This window comes from Culex quinquefasciatus, chromosome 1 (assembly GCF_015732765.1).
Source record: "Culex quinquefasciatus strain JHB chromosome 1, VPISU_Cqui_1.0_pri_paternal, whole genome shotgun sequence".
Classification (NCBI taxonomy): Eukaryota; Metazoa; Arthropoda; class Insecta; order Diptera; family Culicidae; genus Culex; species Culex quinquefasciatus.
In genome coordinates this window covers 114847531-114867445 of record NC_051861.1, presented here as the reverse complement: position 1 = coordinate 114867445, position 19915 = coordinate 114847531, and the positions used below count along the sequence as shown (strand labels likewise).

Sequence of the window (19915 nt, the reverse complement as noted above, 5' to 3'; positions counted from 1 at the left end):
TTTTTTAAATTCATAACTCGGCGGCAGTTTTTTGACCATGTTTCTCAATGGCTCAAAAGTTGCGGATTTTTGTCTCCTAAAACATATCAAAAAATCTCGAAAATCAAAAAATAAATATTTTGGGAAATTGAGTTTTAGTAAAAAAAATTAATAAAAAAATCAGCAATTTTTTTCCGTGTACCTATTTTTTTCTCAAAAGTCTTCAACAATACCTACAACTTTGCCGAAGACACCAAATTGATCAGAAAATTCACTCAAAAGTTACAGCTGTTTGAATATTTACGTACCATTTTTGTATGGACAGCTGCCAAAATTGTATGGAGGCTTGTATGGATGAACCAATCACACAAAATAGTTTATTTGGTCATAGGGAAGGCCCCCGCAAAGTTTGAGCCAAATCAAAAAATACAAATAAAATCCATTTCAGGTTTTGGTAGAGAATTGCTCACATGAGCAATTCTCTCAGATTTCGGTCATTCGATTTTTTTTTTGTATTTTCAATCCGACTGAAAGAAAGCCTTCGGTATGCCCAAAGAAGCCATTTTGCATCATTAGTTTGTCTATATAATTTTCCATACAAATTTGGCAGCTGTCCATACAAAAATTATATGTGAAAATTCAAAAATCAGTATCTTTTGAAGAAATTTTTTGATCGATTTGGAGTCTTTGGCAAAGTTGTAGGTATGGATATGGACTACACTGAAAAAAAATGATGCACGGTAAACATTTTTTTTATTGATTTTTATTTAATTTTTTGTCACTAAAACTTGATTTGCAAAAAAACACAATTTTTTTTTCTGATATGGTTTAGAGGACATCATAGCCAACTTTTCAGAAATTTCCAGGTTGTGCAAAAATCTTTGAGCGAGTTTTAAATTTTTGAATCAATACTGATTTTTTCAAAAAATCGAAAAATTGGTCGCAAAAATTTTTCAACTTCATTTTTCGATGCAAAATCAAATTTGCAATCAAAAAGTACTCTAGTGAAATTTTGATAAAGTGCACCGTTTTCAAGTTAAATACATTTTTAGGTGACTTTTTTGAAAATAGTCGCAGTTTTTCATTTTTTTTTAAATTAGTGCACATGTTTGCCCACTTTTGAAAAAAATATGTTTGAAAAGCTGAGAAAATTCTCTATATTTTGCATTTTTGAACTCTGTTGATACGACCCTTAGTTGCTGATATATTGCCATGCAAAGGTTTAAAAACAGGAAAATTGATGTTTTCTTAGTCTCACCCAAACAACCCACCATTTTCTAATGTCGATATCTCACCAACTAATGGTCCGATTTCCAATGTTAAAATATGAAACCTTTGTGAAATTTTCCGATCTTTTCGAAAAAATATTTTCAGATTTTTTTTAAACCAAGACTAACATTTCAAATGGGCCAAACATTCAATATTACGCCCTTGCTGTTGCTGAGATATCGACATTGGAAAATGGTGTGTTGTTTGGGTGGGACTAAGAAAACATCAATTTTCCTGTTTTTAAACCTTTGCATGGCAATATCTCAGCAACTAAGGGTCGTATCAACAAAGGTCAAAAATGCAAAACTAATGATGCAAAATGGCTTCTTTGGGCATACCGAAGGCACCAAAAAAGTTTCAGTCGGATTAAAAAATACAAAAATTAAAATTTAAGAAAAAATACCGATTTCGTAGAGAATTGCTCACATGCTTTTTGTGTACACGTTTTCTCATACAATATTACATGCTTTTGCTCACAAAGGTGATGTGCATGCTTTTGCATGCGATTTTACACAGATATTTTTTGTTCTGTAGGTGTTTTTATTGAAAAGGGTATATTTCCCCTATTTCGATAAAGCTTTTTTTCTGAGTACAATGACCCTTTGTACGACCACAAAGGGTATAAAATGGATTTTCAAATCAATTTTGAAAAAAATAACTTCGCAGTTCTACTTGACAGAAAAGGTTCTACTTGATAGCTTTTTTCCAAGGGGACCATGGATTTCATTGTAAAATGTTGAATCTGTACTTTTATTGCAAAAAAAATTTACGTAGGTTTAAAAAAATCCAGGCACATTTATCAATTACAAAAATTCTGTCTTCTTTGCAATCATAAGGAGGAAAGTATTTATTTTTTCTCTTTTTAAGCTAATCTCGATTCACGATTTTCTACAGTTTGAAATGACATGAATTTTTTTATATTTTTTTTAAGTTTAAGAATTTGTATCAAAAGTGAACTTGATAATAAAGATCAGTTTGGTATGGCATTTCCAATCCTTTTAGTGGTTATTTCTTAAATAAAAAAATGCATGTTTTGCCTTTTTTTACTAAAGAAAGGTATAGGTTTTACTTTATGGCTGGACGTCATTTCCATCTTCGTAAATATGTCGATTCAGCATGAATTTTAATCGGAAAAATCGCTAAAACAGCAGACTGCATCGATTTTTGACGTTCTATCGATTCATCTTGACAGAACTCGTTTATCTCCAACCCTCGAATTTTGAAAAGTAAATTTTGTGGAATTTTGTAAAATTTTGTGTTGCGCCGTTCTCAGCTCCCATATATCCGATTTCGATTCTTCTGAATGCAGATGAAAGCAAGTGTGCCGAACCTGGGCGAGTTGCCGCTCAAATTTCAAAATATCCATCTGTTTTCGGATGTGGCCAGACTTTTCAACAAAATACACAGTTTTCAAATGAAAATATGGTCAGTTTTTTTCATTTTCATACATTTTATTTATCTCAAAAATTGCATTTTTCGAGCTCTACAACCTCCAAAATTTTCATCCAGATTCATAATTTGGTTCTTGAGTTAGAGCCGTTTGGTTAACCTACCATAAGCAAAAAAATCCCTAAGAAAGGTAAAAGCCCACCTGGTGACCTTCGCCAACATTTTTCGTTTCAATTTTCAGAACGATTTGCTTTTTGCCTTTCTTACTAAAGAAAGGTATAGGTTTTACTTTATGGCTGAACGTCATTTTCATGTTCGTAAATATGACGATTCAGCATGAATTTTAATCGGAAAAATCGCTAAAAAATCACACTGCCTCGATTTTCAACGCTTCGTCGCCAAGTCGACAAGTTGTCAAGTTGAGCTTCAAATACTGGCGCGAGAATGCTGGCGCATATATTTTGTGGCTCGACTTATACTTATGTAAGATATAACATGTAAGATATCGTAGCTTTTCGATTTCTTTTGCCCTGTCCGTTTTTGCATAACTGTCCAATGTTTATGCAAAAACTTTTGTGACATAGGACATTCAGCCGGCTACAATCAATTTGTTTTCCGTGTGCTCCTTAAATCGCCTGAATGTAGACTTAATTTTTTCGTGATGTCGTAAGTTTATTTAACAGGGTTCATTGGATTCCAATAGGAGCTTTTTAAGCTTTTCATTGTTTATATCGTTTTCAAAGTTTTCAATGCTCGCGACGCCAATGGCTATCTACCTAAGGTATTGCGATTGAGTGTGTAGTGGTGTGGTTGTAAAAATATCTATCTCTGACTCTCTCACTTTCGTAGACGATGAATGGCAAGCTTCCCACTGTGCGGTTAACTCGGTTTTGCTTTGCGCCTGCTTTGTTCGGTTTTTGGGCTCGTACCAAAACAAGAAAACCAAAACCGCAGTGTGTTTCGTCACTGCCGCATGGGAAGCTTGCTATGCTCACGTTTGTCATAAACGCTTGTTTTATTAAGAATATGTACGATTAAAAATATTCTTTTGGTGAAAATTGCGTTTTTTATTTCTTCTGGAAAACATATCATTTATAATACGTTGCTTTCATCATAAGACTTCCTTTGGTGCAGACGTTATAAATAAACAAAGTCGATGTTATGAATTGAATAAAGTTCTACCATTGTTATATTCTTTAGTAAGAAAGGCTCTATCTCACCCCAGGTGGGATCAAATCGGTTTTTTTAGTATAATTAATTATTACTATACTGCCCACCATTAAAAAAACGGCTTATATCCACTTTTGGCAAAAACGAGATATTCGCACCAGGCGGTAGAGGATGTTCCAACGCATCTCCTGGAACTTGAATTTCACTGAAATAGTGTTTAGACTTAGCTGCCGATGTGAAAAACCAAACGGCTAATATGCCACACTAAAACGCGTTTTTCTCGGAATACTTGATTTGGCATAATAGCCGAATTTTCAAATATGGGCAGTATAACTATAATGTATGATTCCTTTCAGCGATGGAAGAATCATCATAAAAAAAAACTTTAAACGTTCTTCAAGAGAAAAATCCGAAGGGAGCATGGCTCTCCTCTCTCGCGCACGACAGATCGCTAAAAGGAATCTCAAAAAATCATCATCTTGATTATTCGGCGGAGCATCTTTTTCACTACTACACTTGCAAGCGTGACGTCACACATGTCGTAAAATGACCTGTCACTTTTTGTGGATGGGTTATGTGTGTAAACAAAGTGAAATAAATGATTTTAAGTGGTGCTAACAAGGAAATTCACAAACAATCATCAACAGATTGATTTTTAAAAAAAGAAATTCGGAAGCGATTTTCTTTTGCGTGATTCAGCTTCTCTCTGTTTTGCGTGTTAAGAAAGTTTGCAAGCGAAAAAGATTTGTTTGCGATTATTCCATCCCTGATTCCTAGAAAAATGTGTGTATTAACTTGTGGCATTTATTGGACATTTAACATTTTTAATTACTAGAAAAGTCACCAACACATACTCATCTTGATTATCATTCCACTCTTCAGTTGTGAACCAAATTGGGTAACTATTTAGCAGAAAAAAAAAGAAATTTAAGACCACTTATCAAATATAAAAAATTGCGATAAGTCCTTTCAAAACTTTCACCCCGGATAATCGAATCATGAAAATTTAATATGTGTCGTTGACCTCAAAAATGTTGAAGCGTTTTTGACCTGGAAATATGTAATCAAAGTTTGTGACCAATATGGCGATGGTAAATGAAGTTTGATACTTAACAAAATTTCAAAAATTAACCCAATAAAGTTCAGAAAACGTTTTCCTAATCTGCCACGATTAAGCCCGACGCTGATTAAACTCACTCAGAGACGCCAGTCTCGCGTAATTTCCACAAATTTTAAAACCAAGTCCTCCTGACTCGTAATCAAACTGTAACGTAACACCAGATAAGACTCTGTGTGTATGTTGAGCCCAGATGTTACGCTACACCACATCTCTGAAGTATTCAAGCGATGACTGGAACTGCTGCACTACGTGGTACTCACACTTACGTTAAGTGGGTATTGCACAAAAGTTGCACTTGACCTTGCAATTAACTAGCGTGTTCTAGTTATTCAGACGACATGCGACACCACCACATGCTACACTGCACTCGGATTAATTGATTGCTTGTTTTTTTTTGCTGCCCACATGCTTCAAGAATCGCACCCTGACGTATTTTAAGTTTAGTGCTCCAGACAAGTCACAGACATTGAACATTAAACATTCCAACGTTGACAGAAAAAAAAAGTGAAGACTTACTCTTGCTGCGGCATGTTGACGGCTGCGTTCGACTTTCTTGAGGTAAAACTTCGGACCGTTCCGGTCTTCGAACACTACTCGACTAATTCTTGCCAACCACTTTAGCTCCTCACGCAGAGCAGGTCTCTTATCAGCGGTGTTGTTCCGAACTTGCTCCGATTTCCCGCCTGTGAGTTTTGTCCTTATCGAAATGAGAGCAACTTGAGCGCGGCACTCTCTCTCTCTCCCCCTCTATTATCAATCGACTGATACGAGAATCTCTGTGACTTTGATTCCTAACCTCAAATTTCACTTTCAGGAAAGTCTACTTTATCGACACGCACCAGCCTTCTTCACGCGCGCGTTCCTTCTCTCCGTACGTTCTAGAACACTAGAACAGTTCTAGTTCTCAACGTGATACGCGTTCTTGGCGCGGACTCCCGACTGAGCCGATTGTATCGAGCGGACTGAAGTTGCGTCGGCCGCGTGGCGAATCTCTTATACCGGCCGTGATGTCAGCCCCAGCAGCCAGGATAAGTGAATCGAGAACTCTCGTTTGGCTTCTTGGAGAGGAGGTAGGATGAAATGAAGCACTGCTGCTGCAGCATCAGAAGGTTTCAGGCAGCAGCAGTACGAGCAGAACATGTTATGACTGGTAGCACCGGCTATTCGCGAGCATGGAGGAGGAGGGGTGTTCAAGAATTAAATCTTGAAGGTTAAAGTTGGAAAAAGGTTGAATCTTAAATGTTGCAAAAATAGGAGGCTTCCCCCTAAATTGTTTTGCAAAGTTCTTAACCACTATAAAAGATCAGAGGGCTTTTGTTAATTTGAGTGCGGTTAACCGCGGTGGATTTTCTTGAAATACTTCATGCGACGCGCGGGTGTCGCATGACACATTTCAGAATATTTCAAATGAAACATTTCTCTGCTGAAATTCCACCAAAACATTGACCAGGCTCACCACACAAAAAGCTGGGTGCAGCAGCTCACCAATGCGGTAGATTTTTGACAGCTGTTTGTTTTGTTATTTTTTGGTAGTGTTAGCAAGAGAATTTTAAGCGAGTCATTCCGTTGCTCGCAAAGTTTGCTTGGCGCAGGTTACGCAGGGTACCAAGGAAACCGGTTCCAAGGTTAACGGCCGCCTTCCCGTCTTCGCCGCCAGCTTGGAATTCTCACCCAACCTGGCGGAAGTGCCTCGTTCCAGCGCAAGGAGCAGGAAAAGTTGCAGCTCAAGACGCGAACGCCGACGGTGGACAGCGCGTCGGTGGAATTTTTGAACCCGTTCAATGCAGGCAAGAAGGCACTCAAGACGGTGGAGATTCCGATGGAGGACCGGCTGGAGAGGGGGAAGTCTTCCGGGATGAGTCAGAAGAATATGGCCCATTTGCTGCTGCAGGGACTTCGCAGCAAGGACGCAGAAATTCGGCGCAGCGTGTTCAGCATGAACGAGCAGGAGCTGATTCAGCAGACAGCATTTCGGTGCTGCTGCGGGAGATATCCACGCTGATGAAGCAGGACAGTGTGCAGTAAGTTTTTGATTTTGTTCGTTTGAAAAGATGCCGCCATACAGGAAAACTTCGGTTTTGTTTACAGTGTCGTAACGGCTGTTTGCTGGCTCAAAGCCCTCATCCACAGTCACAGCTGATGGCGCTGGGCTCGGAGAATCTGCTGGCCAACTTCAGCACCTGTTTGGCCATCATCGAATACCGGGTGCAGCATGCCAACTCGCTGTCCAAGTAGGTGTTTGTTCGAGCCAAAATCGATCCGGTTGTCCCTGTAATTGTCTGTTCCTCGCAAAATTTACTTGGCGATCGGTGTTGTGCGGTCATCCACTTGTCCAGGAATGGCTCCAGTTGCACGTCAACCCTTCGTGGCTCATTCTTGGTCGATTCGATGACGTTTCCAACTTCTGTCCAGCTTGAAATCCAATGTGTGCGTGCTGAACAGTAGGTTGTTTTTTTGTAAAATTTTGCTCAGAATTGAAGATTTCCATTTTGCTTTTAGATTTACGGAATATCAAATCGGCCATGCGCGATCGAACTATAAAAAGATGGAGCAGAACATCTACAAGATCAACAAGGTGGGCTGATTGATACAGCACAACTAAATGGCGGCGATCATGAAAATTGTTCTTGCGCCGGGCCGCTTCCAGGTCAAGTCGCTCATGGAACAAACACTTCATCAGCGCTACCCGCCAGGCAACTCAGTGCTGATTTCGCTTGACGCCAACGCCAGCGGCCCACTCAACGTTGCCAGATTATTTTATGGGAAATCTGTATTTTCTTAAAAATAAATCTGTATTTTATCTGTATCATGTCAAATTCGAAGCCATAGAAGATTTTTTTAGACTTTTCACAACAGATTTAAGCTTTTTAATCATATTAAATCATAATTCAATTACTAAATTATTGAAATTTTCAAATTAAATCATTTTTAAAAAATCTGTTTATACAGATTTTTGTGATTTTTGGGATCCAAAAATCTGTATAATACAGATTTATCTGTATATCTGGCATGGCTGGGCCCACTACTCACCCGGAAGATGACTTCGCCTGTCGTCAGACCGAACTGGTCAAGCAGGAGTAATAATTTGAGCAACGGCTCTAAAAAATAATTGAAATGTTCATCTGCTCTGCTTTATACATTACTATTACAGTTAATCTACTATCAAAATGTGCAAAAACAACAATGAATTCATGAAAAAAAAATCCCAAAACTGTTACGCCTACCACCGATCTGTAGTTCAAAATTCGTTAACTGACCAAAAGCGAAAAAAAAATATTAAATTAAATTTTGAGCTGTGTGTAATTATTTTTATTGTCTCCAATTATGATCTTCAACAAGCATTGGAAAGAAGAACTATTTGAAGTTTGACTTGTTTTATTAGACTTTTCCAATGTTTTTTTTAATGTATTGATTTTCAGGAGTTATTTTTTACTTTTACAACCATTTCCTATATTTTAGGCAAAAATAAGTATTTTTGTTGTGTACCAGACTCTACGTAATTTTTACAATTTTAGGTTGATACGGAGCTCGAAAGGAACGCAAGACTTCTTATAAAAAAAACAAAAGCGGAAGGGTCACGAAAAGATTTTTTTAAGCAATATACGCACTTCGGAAGGAACCGGTCAAGAAAAAAATCAAATGGGCAGCAGCGGCAGCGAAATCAAGCCAGAGAGGGTGAAGAAAAGCCCCAAGAAATCATTCCCTCTCCTTTATTCTGCTGTTCGTAAAGCTGTTTCTTGACCCCTTTCCTTCCGATCTGCATACCAGCCTTTAAGCGGTACATACGCAGCTGATAAAAAAACAGAAACGAAAAATGGCGTTTGACATTTCTTTGTACTATGCTTGTTTGCAATATGTTTAAATAGAAAAAAAAATCAAATAATTTGAATTTGCTTATTTGAATGCGATTGAAATTTACAAATGAATGAATAATTTTGTATTTGATATAATAATAAATAATGAAGCCAAAACTCAAATGCATCTTGATTAAAAGGATGGAAATTAAGTAAATCAAAGGAAAAGTCCAAATTTTCTGGTAGATTTTTTCTTTAAATTGAGTGGATTACCAACTCTAAAATTTGGCAACACCGAATCTAATCTAATCTAACCCTAGCGCAGCTAGTCTTTCGAGGGCATCCTGGAGAATGCCTTAGGTTGATTGACGACTCTAAAATTTGGCAACACAGAAATATAGAAACTCAGAAATGGAATAAGAAGTTCAAAAATAAAAATACATATTAAAAAAACATTATTTTAAATTAAAAAAATAAGAGTAAATAAACAGTAACTAACAATAAATTAATAAATTATAAATTCGAAGCATTAGATGTCTGAATAATCAAAATATTAAAATTTGTAATTATTTTACAAATTCAAAAATTTAAAAGTAAAGTATCAAAAATTATATTAAAACAAAACGTCAAAAATTTAAAAATTTGAAATTTAAAGAACATCAAAAATTAAATATTTAACAATTCTATAATTTAAAAATTCTCATCAACTATAATTCCAAAATAATTCAAATGTAAAAATTTAGTTAATCATCATTTTTAAATCATCATCAAAAATTGAATTATTTAACAATTGAACAGTTGAAAAATTCATAGAAATTATAATTTTTAAATACATAAACAATTAAACATTTGGAAATCAAAAATAAAAAAAAACTGTGGAAGGGACCATCCATAAACCACGTGGGCACTTTTTTTGGAAATGTGGACAAATTTTCATACAAAAAAAAATCTTTTTTATATTGAGCGTGGACAATCGCCGAAACCGAATATAAGAATTTAAGAATATAAGAATACAAGAATACAAGAATACAAGAATACAAGAATACAAGAATACAAGAATACAAGAATACAAGAATACAAGAATACAAGAATACAAGAATACAAGAATACAAGAATACAAGAATACAAGAATACAAGAATACAAGAATACAAGAATACAAGAATACAAGAATACAAGAATACAAGAATACAAGAATACAAGAATACAAGAATACAAGAATACAAGAATACAAGAATACAAGAATACAAGAATACAAGAATACAAGAATACAAGAATACAAGAATACAAGAATACAAGAATACAAGAATACAAGAATACAAGAATACAAGAATACAAGAATACAAGAATACAAGAATACAAGAATACAAGAATACAAGAATACAAGAATACAAGAATACAAGAATACAAGAATACAAGAATACAAGAATACAAGAATACAAGAATACAAGAATACAAGAATACAAGAATACAAGAATACAAGAATACAAGAATACAAGAATACAAGAATACAAGAATACAAGAATACAAGAATACAAGAATACAAGAATACAAGAATACAAGAATACAAGAATACAAGAATACAAGAATACAAGAATACAAGAATACAAGAATACAAGAATACAAGAATACAAGAATACAAGAATACAAGAATACAAGAATACAAGAATACAAGAATACAAGAATACAAGAATACAAGAATACAAGAATACAAGAATACAAGAATACAAGAATACAAGAATATAAGAATATAAGAATATAAGAATATAAGAATATAAGAATATAAGAATATAAGAATATAAGAATATAAGAATATAAGAATATAAGAATATAAGAATATAAGAATATAAGAATATAAAAATATAAGAATATAAGAATATAAGAATATAAAAATATAAGAATATAAGAATTTAAGAATTTTAGAATTTTAGAATTTAAGAATTTAAGAATTTAAGAATTTGAGAATTTAAGAATTTAAGAATTTAAGAATTTAAGAATTTAAGAATTTAAGAATTTAAGAATTTAATTTAAAAATTTAAAAATTTAAGGATTTAAGAATTTAAGAATTTGAGAATTTAAGAATTTAAAAATTTAAGAATTTTTGAATTTTTGAATTTTTTGAATTATTGAATTTTTGAATTTTTGAATTTATGAATTTTTGAATTTTTGAATTTATTATATTTATGTGTGTGTTTTGTTTTCTGCTTTTAGTTCCTTGTTTTGTTTTTTTCTGGTTTTTGTTTTGTTTTCTGTATTCTGTTAATGTTTTCTGATTTGTTTTTTTGTTTGTTGTTTTCTGTGTTTTTTTTGTTTTGGGTTTTTGTTCTTTTTTTGTGTGTTTGTGATTTATAAGAACTTGAAATTAAAAAAGCTGTTGAAAATTGGTTTTAGTGTTCGGTTATCGTAAACTGGGGAAAAAATGATGAAATTGTCATTTTTTAATTTTTGAACCAGCAAAGCTTGTTCTTTGAATTAGGTCTTAAGTTTGTACGATTCTTTTTGTAAGGAAAATAACTAATGCTCAGCGGAATTTGAATTGCGTTATTTATTTTGTTCAAAATATATAGGTTTGTTTCGTTTGTGGTTTGTCTTCCAGTACCCCTTGAGAAAGCTCTTGGCGTGACATGCCTTCCTGCTTCTGTTGAAAGTGATGACGGAGTATGCGGGATCGGAACTTTCCGCGTCTTGCTAGATGATCTTCACTTTTTTCTTGGTGGTAACTTTTCGCCTCAACGCTCTTGAAATCGTGGTTATCCTTGCAGTCTTCCTTGAACAGTTCCTCCGTACCAAACCGCAGAATATCGTCCAACTTTTGTTTGGTAAAGTTGGCGCCCTTACTACCCATTCCGGTTAGTGGTCAACATTATTTTTTGCTTGACGATCATTAGAACACGCTCTTCGATTGAGTCTGAATATCGTGCGAATTCTAATTCGATGCTAAGATGGTGATTGCTTCTGTCGTGGCCAAACTTCACTCCTACCATGATCGACAGCAGGAAGCAAAACTGCAGCGCTCCAAGTGTGGTAGACTGGTCGAAGGTCCCCTGAAGCAGCATTCTGGTAATTTCTCCACGCTTGTATTTGGACCAGATCCCTCCCAAAAGCCTTTCATCGTAGTTTGGGACGTCATTACAAAATCACTGCATCACAACCGGAAGCGGCTTCTTCGCGTTGACCACCATGTTGTTCTTCCTATTCCGTAAAGCTTAGTCAATCTGCAACACTCTGGTTCACTTTGTCCGCATCGCCTCGATTCGAAGGTCCCTCACACCCGAAACGTTCACTTCCTGCCGGAAGTTGATGCGATGCCTTTGCACCGGAACCTGAAAAATTCCAATCAAACTATAAATACTCGCAGAAAACATCCACAATTCGACGCTAATAATACCACGATTTAAAAACCATTTTCTGCTGGACCGCTTTCTAAAAGCAAAATTTACGCAGAACTTAAATCTCTGTGATATAAAATATTCCGAGACATTTATTTTGCGAAACATCAAGAGCAAGGAAAACATCAACAACTTCAAAAGTCAAATGTCAGACTGACAGATTTTTGGGATGCGTTCACAGAGTGCTGCGACATCAACAACGTTGAACACGCCCCATGTGCGACATCAAGAGCGGTGAACACGCCCCAAACATGCTACACAAAAATGTATCTGGAAATGTCAAAGTGAAGTATTTCATTTACCGCGGTAGACACCGGTGGATAATAATCAAATTAACAAAAGCCCTCAGATCTTCTCATTTTGCTAAATACTCTCAGACGATTAATGATGTAGTATCCCTTACGTAATGCTGATCATCATTCTATACATCATAATGATCAAGCAAATTTGTTTTTTTTTGCGCGGAATGAGCTCCCTGTTCTTAATTGTTTCGAGCTTGGTCCGAAAATGTCCCAAATTTCCAATAAAACCTTTATAACTTTTTTCCCTTATTTCCAATTACTTTGCGTGCTTGAGGAAAAATGTTCCCCGCATCATTTCTCATAAGAAATGATATGATCTGAACCATAAATTATGTCCATGTGGGCTTATAGCAATAATAAATTGAAATAGGCAAAATTTGCCGAGCTTGCCGAGCTTCCGTGGCCGTGAGGTTACGGGTTTCGCCTTGTAAGCGGAAGGTGGTGGGTTCGATTCCTGTCTGGCTCGGCAAAGTCAGATCCCTTAAAGGAGCAAATATGCTCACTGGGAGTACTGACCGGTAGGGGATGGGTTTTGACTAGCGGCGTGCTGGGTTTCCAATCCAGAGGTCGTGAGTTCGATTCTCGTACCGGGATGATGATGATGAAAATTTCGTCACCCAGGAAAAAATACTAATTTTCGATTTATTGTAATCGATTTACTAAAAACGACAACTTTTGAGCCAAAGTGCGCGAAACATTTTCATTGAAAAGATCAGAAAATTTCGATTTGAATTCTTTGCTAGACTGTATCTCAGAATTGGGTTCTAAAGCCCTATGTCAATTTTTATGTAAAACGGTAAAAAACACGGTCAAAAACCATTTCTGATCAGTTTTTTTATTTTAATGCAAAAAAAAAAATAATGAAAAGACAACATTTTTTCGATGGACCAACTATGGTTCCCTTGGAACGAGCTGTCAAGTAGGAGCTTTTCTGTCAAGAAGGACCGCGAGGTAAATTTTTCAAAATTTATTTAAAAATCCATTTTAAACTATTTGTTGTCGTACAAAGGGTCATTGTACTCACAAAAATAAGCCTTATCGCTGTAAACAATAATATCAGCAATCTAAGCTTCATTTTAGGACCCAATTTTCAGATTGAAATTTATAGAAAATTTTCTGAGCTTTCCAAAAATACGTTTAAAGAGTTGTTTTTCAGAAAATATTTTTATACACTCAAATAAAAAATGAATGCCTAAAGTAGCTATAACTTGAAAGCGGAGAACGTTATCACAATAAAAGTGAAGTATTCTTCGATTGCAAAATAATATTCGCTTAACAACATGATGTTCAATATGTTGTTGTCTAGATTTTCGATATTTTCTTTTTTTTAACATTATGTTTTTAAAAAATTTCCATTTCCTAAACTAGATTTTGCACCATCATGCACTATAAAAAATTAGGATAATTAAAAATACATGTTTTGGGAATTCAAGTATTAAGCCGCTGCGAATATTTTTCAAAGTTTATGTCGCCCCATCCCCTTCGAAATTGATCGAAAATAAAAAAAAAAACTTTACAACAATTATTGACAACAGATGTCTTATCAACTGAAATAAACTGAAATGCATTTTCTGCAATGATATTTAGCATCATTATTGGGCTAAAACATATTTTCATAGATACGTAGATATTTCGGAAACTAATGGTTTTAAAACAACCGAACAGGTGTATATTTAAGGCTGTCAACTGTACGGATTTTTTTTCTTACCATACGGATTTTTGACCCTCTTCGCGGATTTTTAACAGGCCGGGATTTTTGTAAGGAATTCTTCGCATAATACGGATTGGTACAGAATTCTAACAACTATTTAAGCATTGAATTGCTTTTTTGATTTGGTCAAGCCATTTGTTAACTTGTCATTTTTATTTAACTGTGAGTTTAATTTAAAAAGGGAGAGTTTTCCGAGTTTTCCTCAACTCAGACTTGATTATCAGTTTTCTTTCAAAAAGGTCCTATAAACTATTGTATTTCATATGTTGATAGGACCCAACCCCACCTTTAGACGGGTTTCGATTTAAAAAAACGCCAAAAAATTATTTTTCAACCAATTTTTGATCTTTAAAAAGCATTGGAAAGAACAACTCTTAAAATTTTAAAAAATGTATGGGTTGAATATTTTACTTGTTTTATGTGACTTTGTCAATGTTTTTAAAAATGTCATTTTTTTACTAGTCAACTTTGGCTGTGTTTTTTACTATTATTTCCTATATTTTAAGTAAAAAGAAATATGCAGTAATTTTTCTAGTGTCCCAGACTATAACTCTACGCATTTTTTACGACTTAAATGGTAATGGTGCCATTTTATATCCAAAAATTTTAAAAACAGGCAAAAAATTGAAAAAAGACTGTAAAAACATGAAAAAATTAGGCTTTGTTTGTGAAAACTTTTGAATATTCGAATTAACAAATCTAGAGTTTTTTTCAATGATCCGAACTCGAATCGAACTTCAGTTAATCGAAACATTGGATAATCGAGTCTGGTGTGTATAATGAATTTGCTAATATTTTAGAACCTTTCTTCAAGCAATAATTTGACATTTTTTCTTTTATTTAATATGGTACTACTGTACCTGACCCTCTCCGATTTCAATGAAACTTTGTAGACATGTTATCCTGGGCGTATATAAGCCATTGTTGTGTATATGGAGCCACTTTTACTTGAAAATAACATTTGAGAAGGGCGTAAGTTATTTTTAATATTTTTGTATTTTGTAATTTAAATATTACTGTATCTCGAAGCCGTTACATCGTATTGGACGGGCTTTCTGAAAAAATACACTGAAACAAAAATACGCGCCACTTTCATGATATTTACTTTCAATGTAAAATTTGAAGGAGATGTCACGATTTTTTTCGTTCAACATTTTTGAGGAAATAGCCTAAGATGTTACAAATAGGCTCACGAAAAATGCAGGATGGTATGCCTCTCTTAAAAAAATAGAAAAATCATTTACTAAGATTGTGTTTTTGAAAATTTTATCGTTTAAAAAAAACAGTTTTGGTAAATGGTTTTTGTATTTTGTAGGAGAGACATACCCTCCTGCAATTTTCGTGAGTCTTTTTGTAACATCTTAGGCTATTTCCTCAAAAAAATAGAACGAAAAAAAAATCGTGACATCACCTTGAAATTCAACTTTCAAACTTGAAAACCAAAAAAAAAACTCATTAAAATGGCGCGTATTTTATTTCAATGTATTTTTTTCAGAAAGCCCGCCCAATTTCCTACATTTTTGTCTTTGACCACTTTTTGGTACGATGCAACGGCTTCGAGATACAGTAATATTTGAATTGCAAAATACAAAAATATTTAAATAAAAGTGGCTCCATATACACAAAAAATGGTTTATATAGGCCCAGAATAACATGTCTACAAAGTTTTATTGAAATCGGAGAGGGTCAGGTACAGTAGTACTAGAAAAATTCCCGATATGAGCTGGAACTGCTCGTTTAAGATACGTTTTCAATGGTATAATTTATTTGTTTTCTTGTGAATTATTTGAAATGTTTCGTGAAGTGACAAACTTTATTTTGTCTGTAACTACTTTGCTAAAACTTCAAATGATAGATGTTTGCCTTTAAATGTGTGACCTACTTACTCAAGCAGGTGTACAAATAGGCTCATATAATGATCAATATAGCTGTTTTCTATTTGCAATGAGTGTTCAGTATACTGAAATTTTCTGAATATTTTCTTTTACAGTCCAGTCTCTATAATCCAAAGATTCTTGCAAAAATTCCATCTCGGATAATTGAATAAAGATTTTTTTGTCATTTTTGGGTAACAATTTGGCGGTGGTGGAATATTAACAACATTCATTTCTGGAGTTTTTTTAAAGGTCCAATAAACCAAATTTTCAGTTTTTGCTTTTTGGGTGTTTTTGAAGACGCCTTGAGTCAGGGGTTTTAAAAAACACCCAAAAAGCAAAAATTGAAAATTTGGTTTATTGAACATTTTCAAAAAAAAAACAAAAACTCCAGATTTGGTAATTTAGCATATTTTTAAGAGACCTTGGGATAAATCTGTAATCTGAAAACTTTTTAATAATTAAGTATAATAACATTTAAATTAAATACGGAATTCTTCTTTTTATTTGCTGCTAAAAATATACTGAAATAATGTGATTATCAAACTAAACACTGACCATCCCTAACCTCTTCGGCCATATCATGAATCAAGTCACATATAAATTAAAACAAGAACATGTGAGCACGTCGTTGAGCTCTCGCAAAAAAAATACACACACTCACACAGAGCGCCATTCTCACTAGCGAAATTCACTTATTTTAAGGTAGACTTGTTTTGTTGACAAGCCACGAACGAAAGCCACCGCACAACACGCGAGAAAGAATGGAAAAGGAAAACAACAACAACAACAACAAACAAGCAAAAATAAAATTTACTACTGCGGCACGATCTCAGAATCACGACGACGACGACGACGCCGACTACGATTGACGGCCGTTAGCACAAGCTGTTGAAATTTGTGCGCTCACGCTCGTTTGTATTGGTGCTAGCGACGGCGACTTTTTTTCGCGTGTGTTTTGATTCTGAAGACAGATTGGAACGTAAGAACATGCAAAAAAAGAGAATGAATTAAAAAAAGAAGCCATTTCTAGTCTGCTTCCGGCTTTGTTTGACGATGTTTCGAAGAATGCATAATGAATTTCCTCTCAGAATCGTGACAAAAGCGGAAGACGATTTGATAAAAATAGCAAATGTTATTCAATTTTTAAGTGCTCGAGTCAAAGAACTAATAAAAATGCTAAGTTTTGTGCAAATCGATGAAACAACGCCATCTTTTGAGCGTTTGAGCAACTAAGCAAGCTATGAAATCATGTTTTTTTTTCAAATGGGTCAAAAGGGAAATGTAAACAAACATTCCACCCTGCTAACGTCAGTTGATGATTTCATTAGGAACCCGCAGGATAAACTGTTTGTTTACACTTCATGAGTCATGAGTCAATTTACATATTTTTGCTACATTTATGATTAGAAGAAACTAAAACAACTTTGTTTACGTTTTAAATGTTAATTTAACGTTCCTGGTCACATGACAACAGATGCCAACCTCCCAGGTGACCACCTCATCCCCAAGAATGTCGTCTTTCAGCCCTCCAACTTATCTGAAATGACTGTTTTGGACCAGACTTCGTCTGTGTTGCCGATGTTGTTTTTGTTTACGTTTTTCTGTCCGCAACACGGCTAGTCGTCGTCCTTTCCAAGGCCATCCACTTAAGGCTTCGGCGCCAGAGCCGCGGGACGCGTCGGCCACGTCGGAGACTGGTTTATGGCCAGCCTTGCCCTAGCAGAAATGTGGACTCTCGGCGCAAATTTGCGATATTTTCTCGTTGGCGTAGGTCAGCTTCAAGTGTTTAAGGGGTGAGCTGCATAATAAATTTAGAATTCCGCAGATAAACAGACTGAAAACTTACCGCCATCTAGCTGTCAAACGCCAAACGTCACACACTCAAAAATCGAAAGTGGTGAGTTTCCAGCGTGCGCTCGTGCGGTGAATTCACACGCAAGGTGATAATTTTCACAAATTGACCCATTACGTGTCATCCGTTTGGCCTTTTGTTTACATTTTTTAACTCGCACGCTTCAGCAATCACCAAAACCGACCTCAATCCGTGCTAACGTCATTCAGGTTCTGTATTTTCCAAAACTCACCGCGACCTGCCGGAGCGAAACGATGGGAAATTTAATCGCCCTAACCTTAACATTCGAGCGGCGACCTTCAAAAGCGTTTCACGCTTGAAGAAGTGGAGCCAGACGGGGAAATTCCGGTGGCCGAGGAGGAGGTAATTGTTCGATGTAGTGCACCGCGGTCAGACCGGGGGCTTCCGATGGTGACCTTTTCGCTAATTGGGGTGAGAACAGTGCGTTTTTGAGCGAGGTGAGAATATGGAAAAGGTGATTTTTTTTTTAAAGGAGGAAGTGTTGGTTATTCTAGGTCGGAGAAGTTTTTGTAGAGTAAGAACATTACAGAAAACAGTCAAAATTGTCAAAATTGACAAAATTGTCAAAATTGCCAACATTGTCAAAATTGTCAAAATTGTCAAAATTGTCAAAATTGTCAAAATTGTCAAAATTGTCAAAATTGTCAAAATTGTCAAAATTGTCAAAATTGTCAAAATTGTCAAAATTGTCAAAATTGTCAAAATTGTCAAAATTGTCAAAATTGTCAAAATTGTCAAAATTGTCAAAATTGTCAAAATTGTCAAAACTGTCAAAATTGTCAAAATTGTCAAAATTGTCAAAATTGTCAAAATTGTCAAAATTGTCAAAATTGTCAAAATTGTCAAAATTGTCAAAATTGTCAAAATTGTCAAAATTGACAAAAATGACAAAATTGACAAAATGGACAAAATTGACAAAATTGTCAAAGTTGTCAAAGTTGTCAAAATTGTCAATAATTGCAATTGGAGAAGGTTCTAGAGGTGTTGTGGACACTCTTGGGCAGAGGTTTGTGGTGGGGTTTTTGAGCTGTTTTGATTATGGACAATAATTGTCAAGGTCCAATCCATAATCAAAACAGCTCAAAAACCCCATCACAAACCTCTGCCCAAGAGTGTCCACAACACCTCTAGAACCTTCTCCAATTGAAGCGCAACCTTGCATCAGTTCACCGTGTCACTTTCGGCTCATGATCGTGAACTCGGAAACATTCTAGAAGTCTAAACTCGGCCACACGCCTAAGGTCCACTTAGAACGAGCCCACTAATCACCACCTTTCGTACAAGTGAACAGTGTTGGAACGTGGAACCATCTAGATCTTGGAGAGTTGGTGGAAGTCCGGCTGATAACCGGTTTTCTTCGTCGTTGCAGCTCGCAACGCATCGATGTCAAGTGCAACCTCCTCACGGTTCACTACACTGTCACAGATTGATTAAGGTGGAACCTCCAACTCTTATGTTTACCTTTTCTCTACAGTTTTTTGACAAGTTTGTAAACCAAATTTATTTTTCCTGCAGTTGAATACCACCTTAACAAATGTCGACCACTCTTCACCTAACGCCATCTAGTTGTGATCGCACGAATCAGTTTCAAGCAACTGTCAAGCACGTATAAATGAGCTGTGGTGAATTCAAAATTGCCGTGGTGAGTTTCCGATCATTCAAAATGTCAAATTAATGATTGACAGATTTTGAAAGAGATTTATGTCTGTTTGTCTGTGGTCCAACTATCTCTGTCGACACTGTCGATCGGACATCGACCAATCCGGTAAAAGGTGTTCTGTCGATTCAGCTGTGGACCTTATGTAAGGTCACTTTGACAGTTCAAAAGCACAGTACGCCCCCGCTTGTTTGACCTTTGTCCAACTATCGAAGTTTCACGGTGACGCTAGAATTCTCTTCTGCTCAGCGCAAACAATTTACGTAAATCAAATCTTCATCTCAACTGGAGAGAATCACTTTGCGTCGCTGTCACAACAAAAAATTACTCAATTTGCGGCGGATGACAGCGCGGCAATCTACTCCAATAAATGTTGGTTTATTTTGC

The 19915-nt window shown here is 35.5% G+C and overlaps 1 protein-coding gene across 4 annotated transcripts in view; it reads right to left on the bottom strand.

Annotated features, from left to right (window-relative positions):
• LOC6045257 (short-chain dehydrogenase/reductase family 16C member 6) overlaps positions 1 to 19915 on the bottom strand; it is a 49761-nt gene that overhangs the window by 15010 nt on the left and 14836 nt on the right. The window contains exon 1 of one of the 4 annotated variants that reach the window (XM_038249567.1): positions 5444 to 5914. The exons of 2 other annotated variants lie outside the window; for them this stretch is intronic. In XM_038249567.1, the coding sequence (XP_038105495.1) occupies positions 5444 to 5457 (14 nt within the window). In that variant the 5' untranslated portion in view covers positions 5458 to 5914. Of the gene's footprint in view, positions 1 to 5443; positions 5915 to 19915 lie in introns of those variants that run through there. One more of the 4 variants, XM_001862611.2, reaches the window with a different exon arrangement.